The following is a 16,646-nucleotide window of genomic DNA, read 5'->3' on the forward strand; positions in this document are numbered from 1 at the left end:
CCGCGTCCTCCACAAGGTTCGCCGTCCCCCCGTCGCGCCGCTTCGTCTTTGAGGGCGCGGCGCCATCGCTCTCGAGTAGCCACGTCCTCTAGCGCATATAAGTAGCTCGGACGTACCCCGTATGTTATCTCGGATTCCGGGAGTACTGACGGACGTAACTTTTTATTTCTGAGGTGTCTGACGGCGGCGCGCGGCGCCCCAGGCCGGCGAGAAAAATCACGGACGCCAGAGCAATGGTGGCCATTGAAATTAAAAATAACATGACGACAACGTGAAGCTATCCGAGCGCATTCGTCGGCTGCCGATGCTTCGTCAACTGGTTGGACGTCCCGCGCTCCGCGAATCTGCAGCGATGTGCAACGATCCCAGCAGCTTTGAGGTCCGCAAACATATGGACGAGGCACCTGCGAAGACGCGACATCCGGACGATTGTGAGGCGATGCAAACGGACCGCTTCAGGGGGTGGGACGAGGCGCGGCAGCTTCCCCTGACCCGATTTTGAGTCAAATTCGAGCCACAGAGCGTCGGGAATCGTTCGTCATGAGGGCGATCAGATGCGTTCGCGGCAGCTTTCCGGCTCGAGTCGATTGGATCGAGATCACCTCATCGACTCCGAGAGGCGCGAGCGTCGCGAATGCCACGGCGCTGACCGCGGAACGCATGTTCCGAGCTGGCAGCGCAGTCCTTGCCGAGCCAGTCGAGAAGGACAATCGAGGGGATGTCACCTCGCACTCTCGCTGCCAGCTCGACCCCTGGTACGAGGTTGCCCCCCCATCGACCGCCGTTCACCGTCAATGGCCGTTCTCGTCATCCATGGGCTGCCCCGACGCGAGCTAAGTTGGTCGCCTTCGACCGATGGCGTTTCCCGAGCGATTCGCTGCGGGCCCCGAGGCGCGGCACGGTCCACAGATCGAGCGCAGCGCCAAATCTTAGAATCGCTGCATCGATGCACGAGCAGAAAGCGTTGTGCAGGACGGCTGAACTCGCGGCTGGCAACCGTTGGCCTTCATCGTGGCTTCATGTTATTTTTAATTTCAATGGCTGCTGTTGCTTTGGCGCTTGGAGGCATGCTCGCGCGCTCCGTGGCGCCGTTTCGCCGACGCGAGCTGTCCTAGATTAACCTTTGTGAGGGGGGACCGGCGTCCTCGGATGAGCTAACTGAGTGCGTCACGACGCTCTCCTTGAATGCGCTAGTGCTCTAGGCGAGCTCTCGAGGCTCACCCGGTGCGGCAGCTCGTTCTAATCGGGAGATAGACCATCGCGCACTTCGATGGGCTGCAGCCAGAGCGTCGAAACAGAAGAAGACAGACGGCAGAAAAATCTAAAATACCTCGACGACCTCAAAAAGGAGGAGGAAAAGCAAGCGGCGAGCGACGCCAAGGCGGTGGCCAAGTGCATGAAAACTCGCGACAAAGACGACCCGTACCCGAACGAGGCGTCACGCGCCGCGGACCTGGCCGCGCAGACCGCGGGCATCATCGCGGCGCGGGAGGCGCGGAGGCAACAAGAAGCCCAGCGCAAGCTTGCCAAGACGCGCGTAGGCAAGGGCAAGACCGAACCGAACTACTGGGATCTAATGGGGCAAGTTCGATAGGCCCAGCCAGGCGACAGCCTTCCTAACGAAGGTGACATCCCGGCGCCTCAGGTTGGAATTGCCATCTCATTTCCCCTCACAAAAACCCGAAGTGGCAAAAGGAGTGGCAAAAGCAAGCCGCGCGTCGCAGTGCATCAGCCTCGCACGCCGCCATGGAGTCCGTCGTCGCGTCCCTGACGGACCCGGAGCGTCCGACGTTCCTCCACGGCATGACGCCGCCGCTGGACAGCACGTCCGTGGGCGACGCGCAGGTCATCGCGGACAAGTTCATCGCGCGGTCGCGGAACCTCGCGAGCGACGGCTTCATCGTCTACGACATCCAGGACGAGCCGAGCCGGTCGGGCGCGTCGCGGCCCTTCCCCTTCCGCCAGCTCATGGACTCGAGCACCTACGCCGCGCTCGTGTCGCGGTCGAGCGGCAAGCCCTGCGTCGTCTACAAGTGCTGCGACGACGAAAACTTCGAGCAGTGGCTCGAAACGGCCGCGGACCAGCACGGCCACGACGCCATCAACGTCGTCGGCCGCCCCTCCGCCGACGCGCCGCCCAAGGGCCCGTCGATGCGCGAGGCCATGGCCTTGGTCAACGCCTCGAAGGCCGCCTTCGGCTGCGTCTGCATCCCCGAGCGCCACACGGACGACTACGCGAAGAGCCGGGGCAAGGCCGCGCCGGGCGAGCACGAGAACATGCTCCGCAAGCACAAAGCGGGCGCGCAATGGTTCATCTCCCAGGCGGTCTACGACGCGGGGCCGACGATCCGGCTCCTGCGCGACTACGGCGCCGCGTGCCGGGCCCGGGGCCTGGCGCCGCGCAAGGTCGTGCTCACCTTCGCGCCCTGCGGCCGCGCGAAGACCATGGTCTTCCTCAAGTGGCTCGGCGTCCGCGTGCCCGAGGACGCGGAGAAGCGCATCCTGGACGCGGAGTCGCCCGTCGACGAGTCGGTGACTTTGCTCTGCGAGCTCTTCTCGGAGATCCTCGACAAGACGCGCGGCTGCGGCGTGCCCCTCGGCGTCTCCGTGGAGAGCGTGTCCATCTTCAAGAAGGAGATCGAGGCCGTCCACGACCTCTTCCGCAAGACGCAGGCCATCGCGCTCGACCACCGCGGCAAGGCCTGGAAGGTCACGTGGTCCGAGGCGAGCGCCGCGCCCGCGGCACCCGCGCCCGCGGCCGCGCCGGCGGCGTCCCCCGCCGTCGCGCTCGCCGCGGCCGCGCTCGCCGTCTCCGTCGCCTGCCTCCTCATCGTCGTCGCGAAGCTCCCCTAGGAAACCTCCCATCGTAATCTGTAAGCTACCCCTCCTCCTACTCCGCGGGCGCCTGGCCGCCCTTGGTGTAGGGCGACCAGGGCGGAATCCCGTCGCCGTAGTCCCGCTTCCGCGGCGCCGGGGGCGGCGGTGGCCGGGCCGACTGGGGCGGCGGCGCGGCGAAGGCGATGGACGAGTGGAACTCGAAGCCGTCGCCGCGGCGCTTCCGCACGGGCGGCCGCCGCGGCGGCCCGTCCGCGGGCTTGGGCCGGCGGCCCGCGCGGAGGCCGTCCGTCTCGACGAACTGGTCGCGCGTGACGACGCCGCCGCGGAGCGAGCCCTCCCCGCCGCAGACAGCGTTGCCGCCGCGCTCCTTGAGGGGCACCTCGGGCGCCTCGCGGCGGTGGCTCCGGGGGAAGAGCTCCTCGCGGGACGCCGCGGCCGCGCCAGGCGCGTGGCCGGCCAGCGCCGCGGCGACGCGGCCGCTGCCGAAGCTCACGCGCTGGCAGATTTTGGCGTCGCCGAGGCCGCCGCGCGCCTTGGAGGTCGGGGCCGGCGCGGCGACGCGCTTCTTCGCGTGGAAGTCGGGCGCGGGCGGCTTCGGCGTTTCGCCGGCGGACCCGGACGCGTCGGCGATGGCCGTGCGGATGCCCTGGCCGCTCCGTTTCGGCGGCGGCGGCGGCGGCGGCGGCGCGCGCGACGGCCTCGGCGGCTCGAGCGCCTGCACGGACTCGGCCGCCGCGCCGACGAGGTCGCTCGCCCGCTGGCCGCCGGCGAAGACGAGCGACTTGGCGCGCGTCGGCGACGTCGGCAGGCGCCGCTTCTCCGGCCGGTGCGCCGCCGCCGCGGGCCGCGGATACGCCGGGACGCCGTGGACGCAGCGGCCGCACATCTCGAGGACGCGGCGGCTGCAGCGCATGTTCCTGAGCGTCTCCTCGGCGCGGTCCCAACTTACCAGCTCGCCCGACGCGCCGTTGACGACGACGGCGTTGCTCGGCGGGCCGTGGTGCGGATAGAGGCCCGCCGTGCCTACGCGCCACATCGCGCTGGGGACGGCGCTGGTGCTGCAGAGCGCGACGGCGCTGGCGCCTGAGAGCGCGTCCGTTTCGGGCTGCCCTCTCGAACGGACCGATCGCGACCTTGATGTCGGCACCGTCGGCTTTTTGCTGTACAACTTGCTCGTTACCTCGCCCGCCCGCCGCCGCCTACCGCCTATCGGTAGTCGAGGACCTCGATGCGGTCGCTCTTCTCCTTGATCTGGGCCTCGAGCGCGTCGATCTGCGCCTTGAACTGGCCGAAGACGCGCGAGATCTCGCCCTGGTCGCCGAGCGAGAGCGCGTCGTAGATCTGGACGCCCATGGCCTGCGCGAAAACATCGGTCGCCGGTCCAGCGCGGCGCGCGCGCGCGGCTGGCTCCGCGGCGGGCGCGCGCGGCTGGCTCCGCGGAAGGCGCGCGCCTCGGAGACGGAGCTTTCCGCGGCGGACGTTTCCTCTCGGACGCGGCCGCGGCGCCTTCTTCGCGCCAGTCACCTTGCTCTGGAGGATCTGGATCTCGGCCTGCAGCTTGGTCTTCTCGGCGGCGACGCTCGCCCGCCGCCCGGCATCCTTCGCGCCGGCGCTGATCTTCGACCACATGTCGCTCATGGTTTTCGACCTGTGGTTGGTGGCATCGCGGCCGCGCGGTCGTCGCGCGAGATGCGGCCGCGCGAAGCAACGTATGCGCGCGCTCGCGAAGGGATGCGCGCGCGCAAATGTGCGCGCAGACGCGGTGTTGCGCGCCACACGCGATCGATCGATGCGGCCGCGTCGGTCCTCTGATCGAGTCGATTCGACCTGCCGGGGCCCGACCCGCGCGGCGCCCAACACACCCGACGCGCTTACCGCACGGCGTGGAACCCCTCGAGCACGGGCTTCGCCGAGAGGCCGTCGAAGGCGAGGTCGCGGGCGGAAACGCGCGGCGGCGCGACGACGCGGGACCCTCGTCGCAGCGCGGACGAGTCCGGCGTCCGCGGCGCGCCGTCGGGCCCGGGCGGGCCCGGCGCGTCGGTCTCGCGCCGCCGCGCGACCATGGCCAGCGAGTGGCGCGACGCGCGCGAGATCACGGACTCGCGCTTCGGAGCGGCGGTCGTGGGCGGGTCGGGCCGCGCGGGCGGTTTCGCGCCGTCCGGGGCCAGCACCGCGGCGCTCGGGATGCGGATGGCGCCGCCCTTGGCCGCCTCGGGCGCCGCCGCCGCCTTGGACCGCGGCGGCGCGGCGGCCGTCGGCACGCGCGCGAGCGACGCCTTGGGCGTCAACGGCGGCGCGCCGGACGACGCCGTCGAGTGGTGCTCCGTGATGGACCCGAGGGCGCGGCTCGGCTCCGCGGGCGGCGTCCGGCTCCGCGACGACGCGCGCGAGCGCCGCGGCGACGGCGACCGGGACGAGGCCCGCCCCGGGGACGACGGCCGCCCCGCGGACGACGGCCGCGGGAACGCGCCGGGCGGCGGCGACGGCGACCGGCTCGAGCTCCGCGACGGCCGCAGCGTGCCCCGCGGCGACGGCGACCGGGACGACGCGCGGCCCTTGGGCGACGACGGCCGCGGCGGCGACGACGACGACGCGCGCCCCGGCGACGACGCGCGGCCCGCGGACGACGGCCGCGCCGGCGACGGCGACCGCTGCGTCGTGCGGGACGACGACCGCACGGTGCCCCGCGGCGTCGACGACCGCACGGTGCCCCGCGGCGTCGACGACCGCACGGTGCCGCGCGGCGACGGCGACCGGGAGCCACTCGCGCGGAGCACCGTGCCGCGCGACGCGGGCCGCTTCGTCCTGCGCCGCTCGCCCGGGAGCTTCGTCGACCGGCGGCCCGGCGACTTGCTGCCGGCGCCGGCGTTGCGCGTCTTCCGCCGCCGGCCCCGGCCGCCGCCGTCGTGCGGGAGCGTCGTCGGCCGCCGCTCTACGCGGCTCAGCCGCGCGGTGCGCCGCCGGTCGCCCGGCGACGGCGACGGCGAGCCCGCCGGCGGCTCCCGGAGCCGCTTCGGCCCCGTCGCGACGCGCCGCGGCGGCACGACGGACCGCGGCGGCGGCCCGTCCTCCTGGAGCTTGAGCAGGTTCACCTTCTTGAGCGCGTCGCCCGCGCGGCCGACGTCGGACTTGCGCGGCGTGCCCACGACGGCCTGCTTCTCGGCCTGGAGCTGCTGGAGCTTGAGGACGGGCGACGCGACGACCTTGCCGCCGCCCGTGCGGAACGAGTTCGGCGGCGGCGTCCGCGAGCCGACCATGCTGATCCGCGACTTCCGCGCCTCGCGGTAGCCGTGCTCCAGATTCGTGTCCATGGACAGGAGCATGGACCGCCGGATCTTGGGCCGCTCCGTCTTGTTGAGCCACGTCGACCGCTGGTCCTTCGTGAGGTACTGCTTGAGCTTCACGTTCTTGGAACCCGCGGAGAACTCGCCGTTGGAGGTCACCGCTAGATTCTGCACCATGTAGGGCAGCATGAGCTCGAGCTTGTAGCCCAGCAGCGTCGCCGGGTCCGCGTTCCACGCGAGGAGCTCCGCGGCCTTGGTTTTGGCGTCGTGGTCGCCGGCCTCGTACAGCCGCGAGATCTTCTCGAAGAAGTCCGTGACCGAGTGCGCGCGCGCCTCGTGCATGGCCTCGACGGCGGGCACGAGGGCCTTGTCCACGGCGCGGCACACCGCCTCGAGAAAGGTCGTATACGTCAGCGTCGTGAACTTGTGGCGGTCGCCGGCCTCGTCGACGAAGCGCATGCGCGCCTGCACGAAGACCAACCGCGCGTCGTGGCGCGAGATCTCGGAGATGAGCATGCCCGTCGTCTCCATGAAGATCATCCACTCGCGCAGCCCGAAGTTCGTGCGGCCCATGAGCGGGTTGATGTTGCCCAGCGCGGACCAGACGGCCTTGAGGACCCGTTGATGCCGCAAAAGCGCCTGGTCGACCTCGTAGTTGTACAACCGCTTCGTCCGGTACGCGTCGCCGTCGGCGATGGCGTCCGGGGCGAGCTTCGAGAAGTGCTCTAAGCGTAGCCGGTCCAGGGGCTCCTGCAACGACGCGACGGACACGGAGCCGCCCGCGGCGACGACGCCCGAGTGCCGCGCCTCGAGCTGGTACTTCTCGTTGGCGATGCGCAGGATGGCCTCGACCATCTCGTGGCGCATCAAGGAATTGTCGTCGTTGACCGCGCTCACCTTGGAGTCCACGGAGCCCTTGATCTCGACGTTGACCTGGACGAAGACGCGCGTCGCGACCTCCGGATTGAAGTGGTGGTCGTCGAAGAGCCGCGCGTCGTTGCAGAGCCGCAGGAAGGCGATCTGCGACATGTCGAAGGGGTCGTCGTTGGCGTCCGCGACGGCGTAGTGCTCGACGGCGCTCATCATCATCACGTAGAGGCGGCTCAGGGCGCCCGAGAGCGCGTCCTCGATGGACCGGAGCGGCACGCGGTCGTCGTTGCCCGACATCTTCCGCAGCAGGTGCTTGAAGCGCGGCACGGCGTTCAGCAGCTTCAGGTCCGCCTTGAGCATGCGCTTCAGCAGGCGCCCGTGGTTCAACAGACCGCGCGCGTCGGACTCCTTGAGCCGCGGCGCCCAGATGGACGCCTCGGCGCTCCACGGCGGCCGCGCGGGCTCGCCGGGCTTCGGGCCGTCGCCCTCGACGGCCGGCGCGTCGCGCCTGCGGACGATGACCACGGGGTAGACCCGGGGCAGCTCGCCGAAGGGGACGACGCCGTGCTGCAAAAGGAGGTTCGTCGTCACGAGGTGCGCCATGTAGTGGCGCGTCATCACGGGCGACTCCGGCGCCAGCGGCAGCGGCAGCACGGAGGGGTCGAGGCGCATGATCTCCGCGGGCCGCGGCGGCGCCAACAGGCCACGCCGCCGGTCCACCAAATTCGGCTGGAGCCAGTCGCGCGGCTGCGCCATCGTGGGCCAGGGGCCGACCTTGACGACCTCGGACGTGATGCGCGAGCTGTAGTAGACGTGGTAGGGCGTCGTGCGCCGCGGCGCGTGGTCCTCGATCTCGATCGTCCTTTCTCGGCCGTAGTCGAGGTCGTCCTTGCGCTTGTCGCCGCGCGCCCTGTCGCGCTGCGCGGGATCCGCGAGGTCGAAGGTCTTGCGGAAGGGCGCGTCGCCGACGCGCGACCCCGGCACCTTCTTCCAGACGAAGCAGCGCGTCTCGTGCTGGGGCTCCGTGAGGTTGCGGTACCGCTGCTTGACGGCCAATTTGGCCTTTTGTTTATCGGTCGTCGGGAAGAAGAAGGTGTTCCGCGCGCCGCCGGGCTCGAGCGCCAGCTCCAGGAGCCCGCCGGGCGCGGGCGCGCTGCGGTCCAGGGACGGCGCCCAGCGGTCGTCGCCGCGCTCCGTCGCGTCCGACTCCGCGAGCGCGCCCGCCGGTCCGATGCGGTGCGACCCGCGCGCCGCGACCGTCGGGGGCCGGTCCGGGGGCGCGGACCGCGTCGCCTCGAGCATGTCGCGGATCTGGCGCGGCGTCGACGGCGTGTGGGGCCGCTCCCGGGACACGAGCGCCGCCTGGTCGACGAGCTTCCCGTCGACGTCGTCGCGCCGCCGCCGCTGGTCGAGGCCCGCGGGGCTCTTGCGCAGCTTCGGCTTCGACGGCTGCTCGATGTCCTTCGCGAAGGCGGACTTGACGCAGGAGTTGCGCGGGTTGAACGTGCGCTCCGTGAAGTTGAGCGCCATGGGCTCGTCGGCGTAGAACGCGTCCTTCGTGACCGGCGCGTTCCACAGGCTCTGGAGCGGCTTCCGGAGGGCCGCCTTGACCGCGTGGAGCTCCTCGGGCTCGAGGTCGCGGTGGACCCGCGCCTTCAAGTTGCGCGTGACGACGCGCGCGACGTCGAAGGTCGACTGTTCGAGCGACGACCGCAGCAAGTCCTCTTCGAGGCCCGGTAACGCGTCCGTCCAGCCGCGGCGCACGTCCGGCTGGCGGCCCGAGCCGTGGCCCTTGCGCTCGAGGAGCCGGATGGACTGGTCGTCCCGGAAGAGCTCCTTCGGCTCCTTGTAGGCCGCGGCCTCTCGCGCCAGTAACCGGGCGTACATCATCGCCTGGCACGTCGGCTCGCGCGCGAGATTCGATAAAATGGACACGCAGACCTCCCGCGTCGGCGCGGGCTCGCCGGCGTCGTTGGCGACCTCGAGGAGCGTGTCGAGCGTCCGCTCCGCGACGGCGGCGGCGGCGGTTTTGTCCGTCGACAGGTTGAGCAGCACCAGAAGCGTCGTGAAGCGGAGCTCCAGACCGCGCGCGCCCGCCGCGAGCTCCCGGAGGCGGTCCATGGCCCGGGCCGCGATGGCCCGGCGCGGCGCCTTCTTCTCGCTCGAGATCTTCTGGAGCGCGTAGAGCGCCGCGCGCACCGTCGCGCCGTTGCGGCTCCGGTGGAGCGCGCCGCAGACGAGGTCGACGAGCGACGGCGGCGCCGCGGCGCCGCCGTCCGTTTGCGGCTTCGACGCCTTGTGGCGCTGCAGCGCCTCGAGGTGGCCCGGCGACTCCGTCGCGAGGCGCAGCAGCAGCCACGTCGCCGCCGCGGAGACCCAGCCGTCGATCGTGCCGCAGTCCTCCAGGTCGTCTTTGTCGCCGACGCGCCGCTCCGCGCGCGGGCTCCGCGAGAGGCGGTCCAGCGGGACGACGATGCCCCGGGGGAGCGACGCGAGCGCGGCCGTCGCGCACTGCCACATGACGTCGAGCGTCATGGCCCGCGGCACGCCCATGGCCGCCTCCCGGTCGCCCGCGCGCCGCATCAGAATCTCCAGCGCCGCGCCCTTGAGCTCGCCCCGCAGCACAAAGTCCGACGCGCCCGACGCGCAGCCCCGGCCCAGCCGCCGCAAAGCGATGCACGCGATCTCGACGATGCCGTGCTTCACCTGTGCCGGAAACAACCAGTGGAACGCCCCGTCCAGCAAAAACTTCAAACCTCTCTAGCTCGGTCACATCGAAGTCGATTCGACTGATTTTTGGACGGATCGTTTTCTCTCGGCGAGTTCCTTTCAGGCAGTGGAGAAATGATGTCGAAGTCGTGCAAAAAACATGCATATTGAAGTCGTGTTGAATATTTTTGTTTCCTGCCCCGCGCTTCACCTCCGCGTCCGGGCCGCCGCCGTCGCCGAGGTGCTTCGCCGCCTGCGCCGCGGCGCCCGCGAGCAGCGGGAGGCACCCCGCGACGACCAGCGCGTCGCAGACGCTCTCCTCGTCGTCGTCGAGGCCCTCCATGTCCGCCTCGGCGTCGCTCTCCGAGCCGTCGTCGCCGCCGGCGCTCCGCGCGTCCGCGGCGTCGTCGTCGCTGTCCTCGCCGCCGTCCTCGTCGCTGCAGGACGTCACGAGGTGCATCAAAGCCAGCAGCGTCTCCCAGAGCACGTAGGCGTCGTAGCCAAAGTCCACGGGCGCGCGGATGACCTCCTCCGTGACGACCAAGGTCGCCGTTCTCTGGAGCGCGCGCGCGAGGCCCGGCGTCCACCGCGTCACCTCCTCCCTAATCTCCGTGATGGACCCGAGGCGGCCGAAGCGCCCCGGCACCGTCGACGAGGTGAAGGCGCGGCCCGCGGCCTCCTCGGCGTCCTCGCCGGAGACCCACGCGCGCCGCCTGTGTGGAAATCGACCAGTGGAACGCCCTGTCCAGCAAAAACTTCAAACCTCTCTAGCTCGGCCAAATCGAAGTCGATTCGGCTGATTTTTGGACGAATCGATCGCTCTCGTCGAGTTCTCGAAGCACAGCGCATGTGCTCGTGCCAAAACATTCGAATGCGCTCAAATTGAAGTCGATGTGAAGATTTGATTCCCACACAGCGCGCCGCGTCGCCGCGTGAGACACGGCCGCCGCGAGCGACGCGCGCGCGGCCGCGGGCACGCCCCCGTCCGTCACGAGGCCGCAGACGCGGTCGAAGCGGTCGCTCTGGAGCAGCGACGCCGTCTTCGACGGGCCGCCGAGCTCCGTGGTCTTCTGGACGACGCGCGCCGCGGCGACGCGCGCGTCCTCGCTCCGCGCGTCCGACGCCACGAAGTCCAGGAACAGGCCCAGGTCCACGACGGCCGCGGCGAGGGACGCGCCCATGACGAGGGCGCAGGTGCACAAGATGTTGTCCAGCAGCACGTGGGGCTCGAGACCGTGGGGCGTCGCCTCGCGGTCCGCCTCGCCCTCGTCGTCGTCGTCCAGATCGTCGTCGTCCTCCGAGATGGCGCCGAGCTTGCCCGACGCCGTGCCTAAATCGCTCACGGCCAGCGCCGCCGCCGAGAACATGTTGTGCTTCTTGTACTCCTCCGCGTCGCGCCTTTCCATGAACTGCTCCGCGGCGGCCTGGTCCTGCGATTTGTGGTCGCGCATGATGAAGTCGTCCGCGAAGGCGTCGAGGCCCAGCGACTCCGGCGACGCCGACGACTCGTCGTCGCGCACGGCGTGGGCGCAGATGGCCAGCTTCACGCGGGCCCAGGGGGACGAGGGCGCGGGCCGATGCCGGTAGCTCCGCGCGCGGCGCCGCGTCGGCGTATACGTTTCGTCCATGTGGCGGCACTGGAGCACGAGCTTGTGCAAATCGTCGCCGTTGAGATCATCCAAGGGCTCGTCGCCGCAGCGGATCGTCAGCGCCGCGAGGCCCCACATGGACGCGACGCCGCAACTCAGCAGCGTCGCGTACTTTTCGTGCTTCTCCTCGATCTCGCGCGCGCACCAGACGCAGAGGTCCAAGAGCGCGTGGAGCGCGACGAGCGTGCCCGCGACCCCGTCGAGGGCCAAAATGCCCGGGTCCGTCGCGAGCACGCCCATGGCCACCGTGCTCAGGAGCAGCACGTCGACGCCTCGACTCCCCGCGAGCGTCGCGAGTGTCGAGAAGCCGCCGCGGCGCACGAAGACCTCGCGGGCCCGGGGCGACGACTTGATGCAGAACCAGAGGCCCTGCATGGCGACGAGCTGCGTGCCCGTGTCCATGGACGACGCGACGGCCGTCGTCGCGAGAACCCCCAAGCCCCGGTGCTCGTACATGTAGACCCGCAGCGCCGGCGCGCGATAGACCAGCGTCACGAGGCAGCCCGTGGCCACGTAGAGCACGTCGCCATCGACGATCTCCGCCTCCGGGGACTCGTGGTCGCCGTGGAGGAGCCGCGTCACGCCGCCCGACGCCAAATCCGCCTCGGACCGCGTCATCGCCTCCACCACCCGCAGCAGCGCCTCCAGAATCCCCAGGTCCACGAGGCGCTGGCGCAGGCCCGGCGGCGCGTCGAGCTCGCTGAGCTTCCAGAGGCAGCGGCACGCGGCCTTGAGCACGTCGCCGTCGTACGCCGCGGGGTCGCAGCACGCCAAAACTCGCCGCAGGAGACCGTCCGTGAGCGTGTCCAGGTTGTCCGGGTTCTGGGCGAACTCCCAGAGCGCGTTGAGCGTCGCGGCGTAGGAGTCCTGGGAGCCGCGGTCCGGGTCCAGCGCGCCAAAGTACTCGTCGACGAACTTTTTCGTCAGCGCCGTCGTCCGCGCGCGCTCCGCCTGCGCGGAACTCACATCTTCAACATGAGCATACGCGACCGTTTCGACGCAGGATCTTCGGCTCTGCTTCGAGAACACGACGAGAGCCATCGTTTCGTCCAAAAATCAGCCGAATCGACGTCGATTCGACCGAGCTCGAGAGTTCCGAAGTTCGGCGGGGATCGTCCGGCTCGCCGTTTGATTTCCACGCGGCGCTCCGCGTCGCGCCACGCGTCCAGACCCCGCGCCCAGGACACGTCGTCGACCATCTCCTCGACCTCGAGCGTGTCCCAGGCGATCTCGTCGTTGAGCAGCTTGAGCCAGGTGCCCGGGTCCGCGCCGACGAGCGGCTGGTAGAGCTCGAGGCCTGGGCAGCACAAGGGTGATTCAACGTCGCTTCAACGTGTGTGTTCCGCGCGCGCGCGTTCCGGAAAAAGCATCCACGCTTCGAGACCGTTCCGAGAGATGATCGCTCGTCCAAGAATTAGCCGAAACGAGTGGAAAACGGCCGAGATCGGAGCCTTTGAAGTTGGGAATTTCGCTCTCTTGTCCCGCCCTGCTCGAGGCCGTCGGGGCAGGGCGCGAAGGCCGCCGTCGCGGACTTGAGCACCTTCCACCAGGTGTGCATGTCGTCGAGGCCGTAGGTGAGCTCCTTGTCGACGACGGGGATCGAGGGGTCCGCCGTGTCCACGAGCTTGAGCCGGAGCCGGCCCTCGTCCCGCCGCTGCGTCGCCGCGCGCTGCCGCGCGAGGCTCCCGCGGTTCGCGAAGACGCCCGACTCGCGGCTCACCTTCTGGTGGACGACGCGCCGCAGCATGGACGAGTGGCGCTGCTGGCGCTCGGCCGGCTCCCCGGGCGCCTCGGGCGCGCTCGGCGGCGGCGGCGGCCCGCCGCCGCCGCCGCGCGTCGTGAAGGACACGCGGCCCTCCCGGATCTGCACGACGGGCTCGTCGGGGTCCTTGCCCGGCTCCGCGCCGCCGGGCTGGATCGACGCGCGGTGCTCGCGGCTCCGCGCGCCGCCGCCGCCGGGCCCGAGGCCCGCCATGCGGAACGAGCTCCGCGTCGACGAGCCGCGCGCGGCGCCCGGCGGGCCCTTGCTGACGCCCTGGATCGACGTCCGCGTGACGCGGTGCTCCGACGCGCCGGTGGCGTTGGCCGCGGCCTTGGCGGTCTCCTCCGCCGCCTTCTCGGCCTGGGCCTTGGCGGCGGCCGTCGGCGGCGCCGGCGCGGCGCGCGTGCCGGGCGGCGCGGCGCGCATGCTCTGCCGGCCCGGCGGCGTGCCGCCGCGGCTCGACGGCCGGCCTCGAGGCGTCGTGCTCATGTCGAAGGAAGGACGAAACGCTTCAAGAAAAGTACTTACAGAACTTGAAGCGCGCCTATTTTCCAGGCAATCTCGGGTCGAGAGGGTGGTCCCGAGTAAAATTTCCTCGAGGATCCGAGCGGCGCCGTCGCGCGTGCGGCCATGAAGGCCATGCGGAAGATGAGCAAGAAGCTCGTCGGAACGTCGAAGAAGAAGGACGCGCCGGAGCCGCAGAAGGGCGACGGCGACCAGCTCGCGGAGCTGCTGAACAAGAAGACGCTGACGCGCGACGAGGCGCAGCGCATCAAGCGCGCCATGAGCGGGGGCGCCGTCGGCGCGCCGCGGAAGCTCGTCGGCCTCCCGGGCGGGGACGGCGCGGAGGCGCCGGAGCCCGGCGACGACCTCGAGCGCGCGTCCGGGGGCTCGGAGATCGCGTGGGCGACCGTCGACCCACCGGCCTCCGGGTCGCCGGACCGCCCCGCGCCGCCGAGCGCCGCGCCGCCGCCGCCGCCGCCGCCGCCGCCGTCGCCGGGCCGCGACCTCGAGTCGCCGCGGCTCTCCGCGCCGCCGCCGCCGCCGGATCCGCCCGCGCGGGCCCCGGACGCGCCGCCGCCGCCGCCGCCGCCGCCGCCCGCGGGGTCGCCCGGCCGGCCCGCGGGCTGGCGGCCGCCGCCGCCGCCGCGGCGGTCGCCGTCGGAGATCGTCGCGGGCCGCGAGGCCGAGCTCGAGAGCGAGGGCGCGGGCCTCGCTCGCCGCGCCGCGTCGCCGCCGGCGTCGCCGCCCGCGCCCGCGCCGGCGGCCGACGGCGACGACGCGCCGGTCTACGTCGTCGAGTTCGACCGCGACGGCGTCGCCGTGCGCGAGGAGGTCGTCGTCCTGGCGTCCTACGCGAACGGTCTGGCGGACGCGCGGTGCCTGAGCGACGGGCTCGTGACGATCGTCAAGCTCCGGCACCTGTCGCTCCGGGACGCGCTCGTCGTCGGCGGCGGCGCCTGCCAGATCGACGACGACGACGACGACCTCCCGCCCCTCAGCGACGACGAGCCGGACGCGGCGGAGCCGGAGCCCGCGCCGGAGCCGGAGGCCGCGCCCGCGCCGGAGCCGGAGGCCGCGCCCGCGCCGGAGCCGGAGGAGGCGTCCGCGCCGGAGCGGGAGCTGCAGGCCGAGTCGTCCTCCGGCCCGACGCTCTCCCTCGACGCCGTCGACGGCGACGCGGAGCCGACCTGGCAGCTCCCGGGGAAACCGCCGCCGCCGCCGCCGCGCCGCCACTCGGCGCCGCCGCAGCCGCCGCCGCCGAAGCCGCCGCCGCCGCCGCCGCCGCCGCCGCCGCCGCGCCGCAACTCCGGGCCGCCCGAGCCGCCGCCGCGGTCCCCGGCGCCGTCCATCGACGCCGGCGCGCCGCCGGAGGAGCCCGAGGCCAAGCCGAAGAAGCGCCTCAGCCAGCGCCTCTCGCTCCGGAAGGACGCGCCGGCCAAGGACATCATCGCGGACCACGGCATCGTCACGGGCTCGCTCTTCGAGCTCTAGCGGCGCGGCTAATCTTTCCTTACGCGAGCCGGCTCACTCCTCCTCCATGGGCTGCGACGGCTCCGTGTCCGGCGCCGCGTTGAAGACGAGGGGCTGGGAGTCGTCGTCGAGGCCGTCGAGCGGCGTCTCCGCGGGCGGCGCCTCGGCGGGCGCGGCGGCCGGCGCGGCCGGCGCGGCCTCCTCGAGCGGCGTCTCCGCGGGCGCGGCCTCCTCGAGCGGCGTCTCGGCGGGCGCGGCCTCCTCGGCGGGCGCGGCCTCCTCGGCGGCCGGCGCGGCCATCTCCTCGGCGGCCGGCGCGGCCATCTCTTCGTCGGCCTCCTCGACGGCGGCCTCCTCGACCGCCGCCTCCTCGACGGCCGCCTCCTCGGCCGCCGCCGGCTCCGCCGCGGGCGCATCCTCGAAGTCGAACTCCTCCTCGGAGTCCTCCTCGGCGGCCTTGGCCTCGACCGGCGCCGGCGCGGCCTCGACCGCCTTGGCCTTGGCCGCGGGCGGCGCCGCGGGCGCGCGCTCGAAGTCGTCCTCCTCGTCCATCTCCGCCTCGGCCATGGCCGCCTCCGCCTCGGCGTCGGCCTCGAGCGCCGCGGCCTCGGCCGCGGCCGCCGCCTCCTCGAGCGCGGCCTCGAAGGCCGCCTCCTCGTCGACGTCGTCCTCGTCGCCGGCCGCGGCGCGCTTCTCCCGCGCCTTGGCCTCGCGCAGGGCCAGCGCCGCGGCCTTCTTCTCCGCGAGCGCGTTCGCCATGGACCCCTCGGCGGGCTTGCGCGCGCCGGCGGGCGCGAGGTCCTCGTCGTCGTCGTGGCCCTCGGCGCGGCGCCGCTTGCGCCAGTTCTCGTAGCGCTGGTTCTGGCGCATGTCCTCGACGACGTTGCGCACGAGCGCCTTCTTGCCCATGGTCTCGATGCGCTGGAGCATGTCGTCGAGCGGCAGCTTCGGGAAGAGGCCCGCGGCCCACTGGCGGTAGCCCTCGACGAGGCGCGCCGCGTCCTCCGCGGCGTCGCGGTGCCGGCACTTGGCGCGCTTCGGCATGTGCTTGACGAGCCACTCGAGGCCCTCGGCCTTCATGAGGTGGTTCTCCGTGAACTTGGGCCGCGGCGCGCGCGCCTTGAGGCCGAGCACGTCGTCCTTGCCGCCCTTAGCGGGCTTGGCGTCGAAGTCGGGCAGCGCGCCGCCGGCGTCGGCGCCGCCGCCGTCGAGGGGCGCCGCGTCCGCGGCCTTGGCGCTCTTCGTCGGCGCGGCGCCGACGTCGTCGTACATCAAGTTCTCATCGCCCTCCTCGAAGGTGTCGACGAAGGGGATGGCACCGCCCCGCATCGTCGCTGCGCTTGGTTTAGCGGTGCTTCCGAGCGGTTCAGCACGTGAGCAACAGACTCGACGACCTCTCAGTTTTTCAAAACATCGGCCGCGGCTTTTGTGTCGGCTCAACGTCGACTGCAAATCGACGATGCCGTCGGAGTCCGTATACGTACGGCGACTTCCTCTACGCGGGCATGCTGGACTTTGCGGCGGGTGCTGGGCGGCAAGGGCGGCTTCGACCGGATCGCC

General features: G+C 71.7%; 1 protein-coding gene across 1 annotated transcript; it reads left to right on the forward strand.

Moving 5' to 3' along the window:
- Positions 1-1,700: 1,700 nt before the first annotated feature.
- Positions 1,701-2,887, forward strand: AURANDRAFT_69790 (hypothetical protein; the record flags this gene model as incomplete). The annotated part of the gene is made up of 1 exon (XM_009038276.1): positions 1,701-2,887. The coding sequence occupies one exon, from the start codon at positions 1,747-1,749 to the stop codon at positions 2,851-2,853; it is 1,107 nt and encodes a 368-aa protein (XP_009036524.1).
- Between the last annotated feature and the right edge of the window lie 13,759 nt (positions 2,888-16,646).

The sequence above is a fragment of the Aureococcus anophagefferens genome, assembly GCF_000186865.1.
Source record: "Aureococcus anophagefferens unplaced genomic scaffold AURANscaffold_8, whole genome shotgun sequence".
Lineage (NCBI taxonomy): Eukaryota > Pelagophyceae > Pelagomonadales > Pelagomonadaceae > Aureococcus > Aureococcus anophagefferens.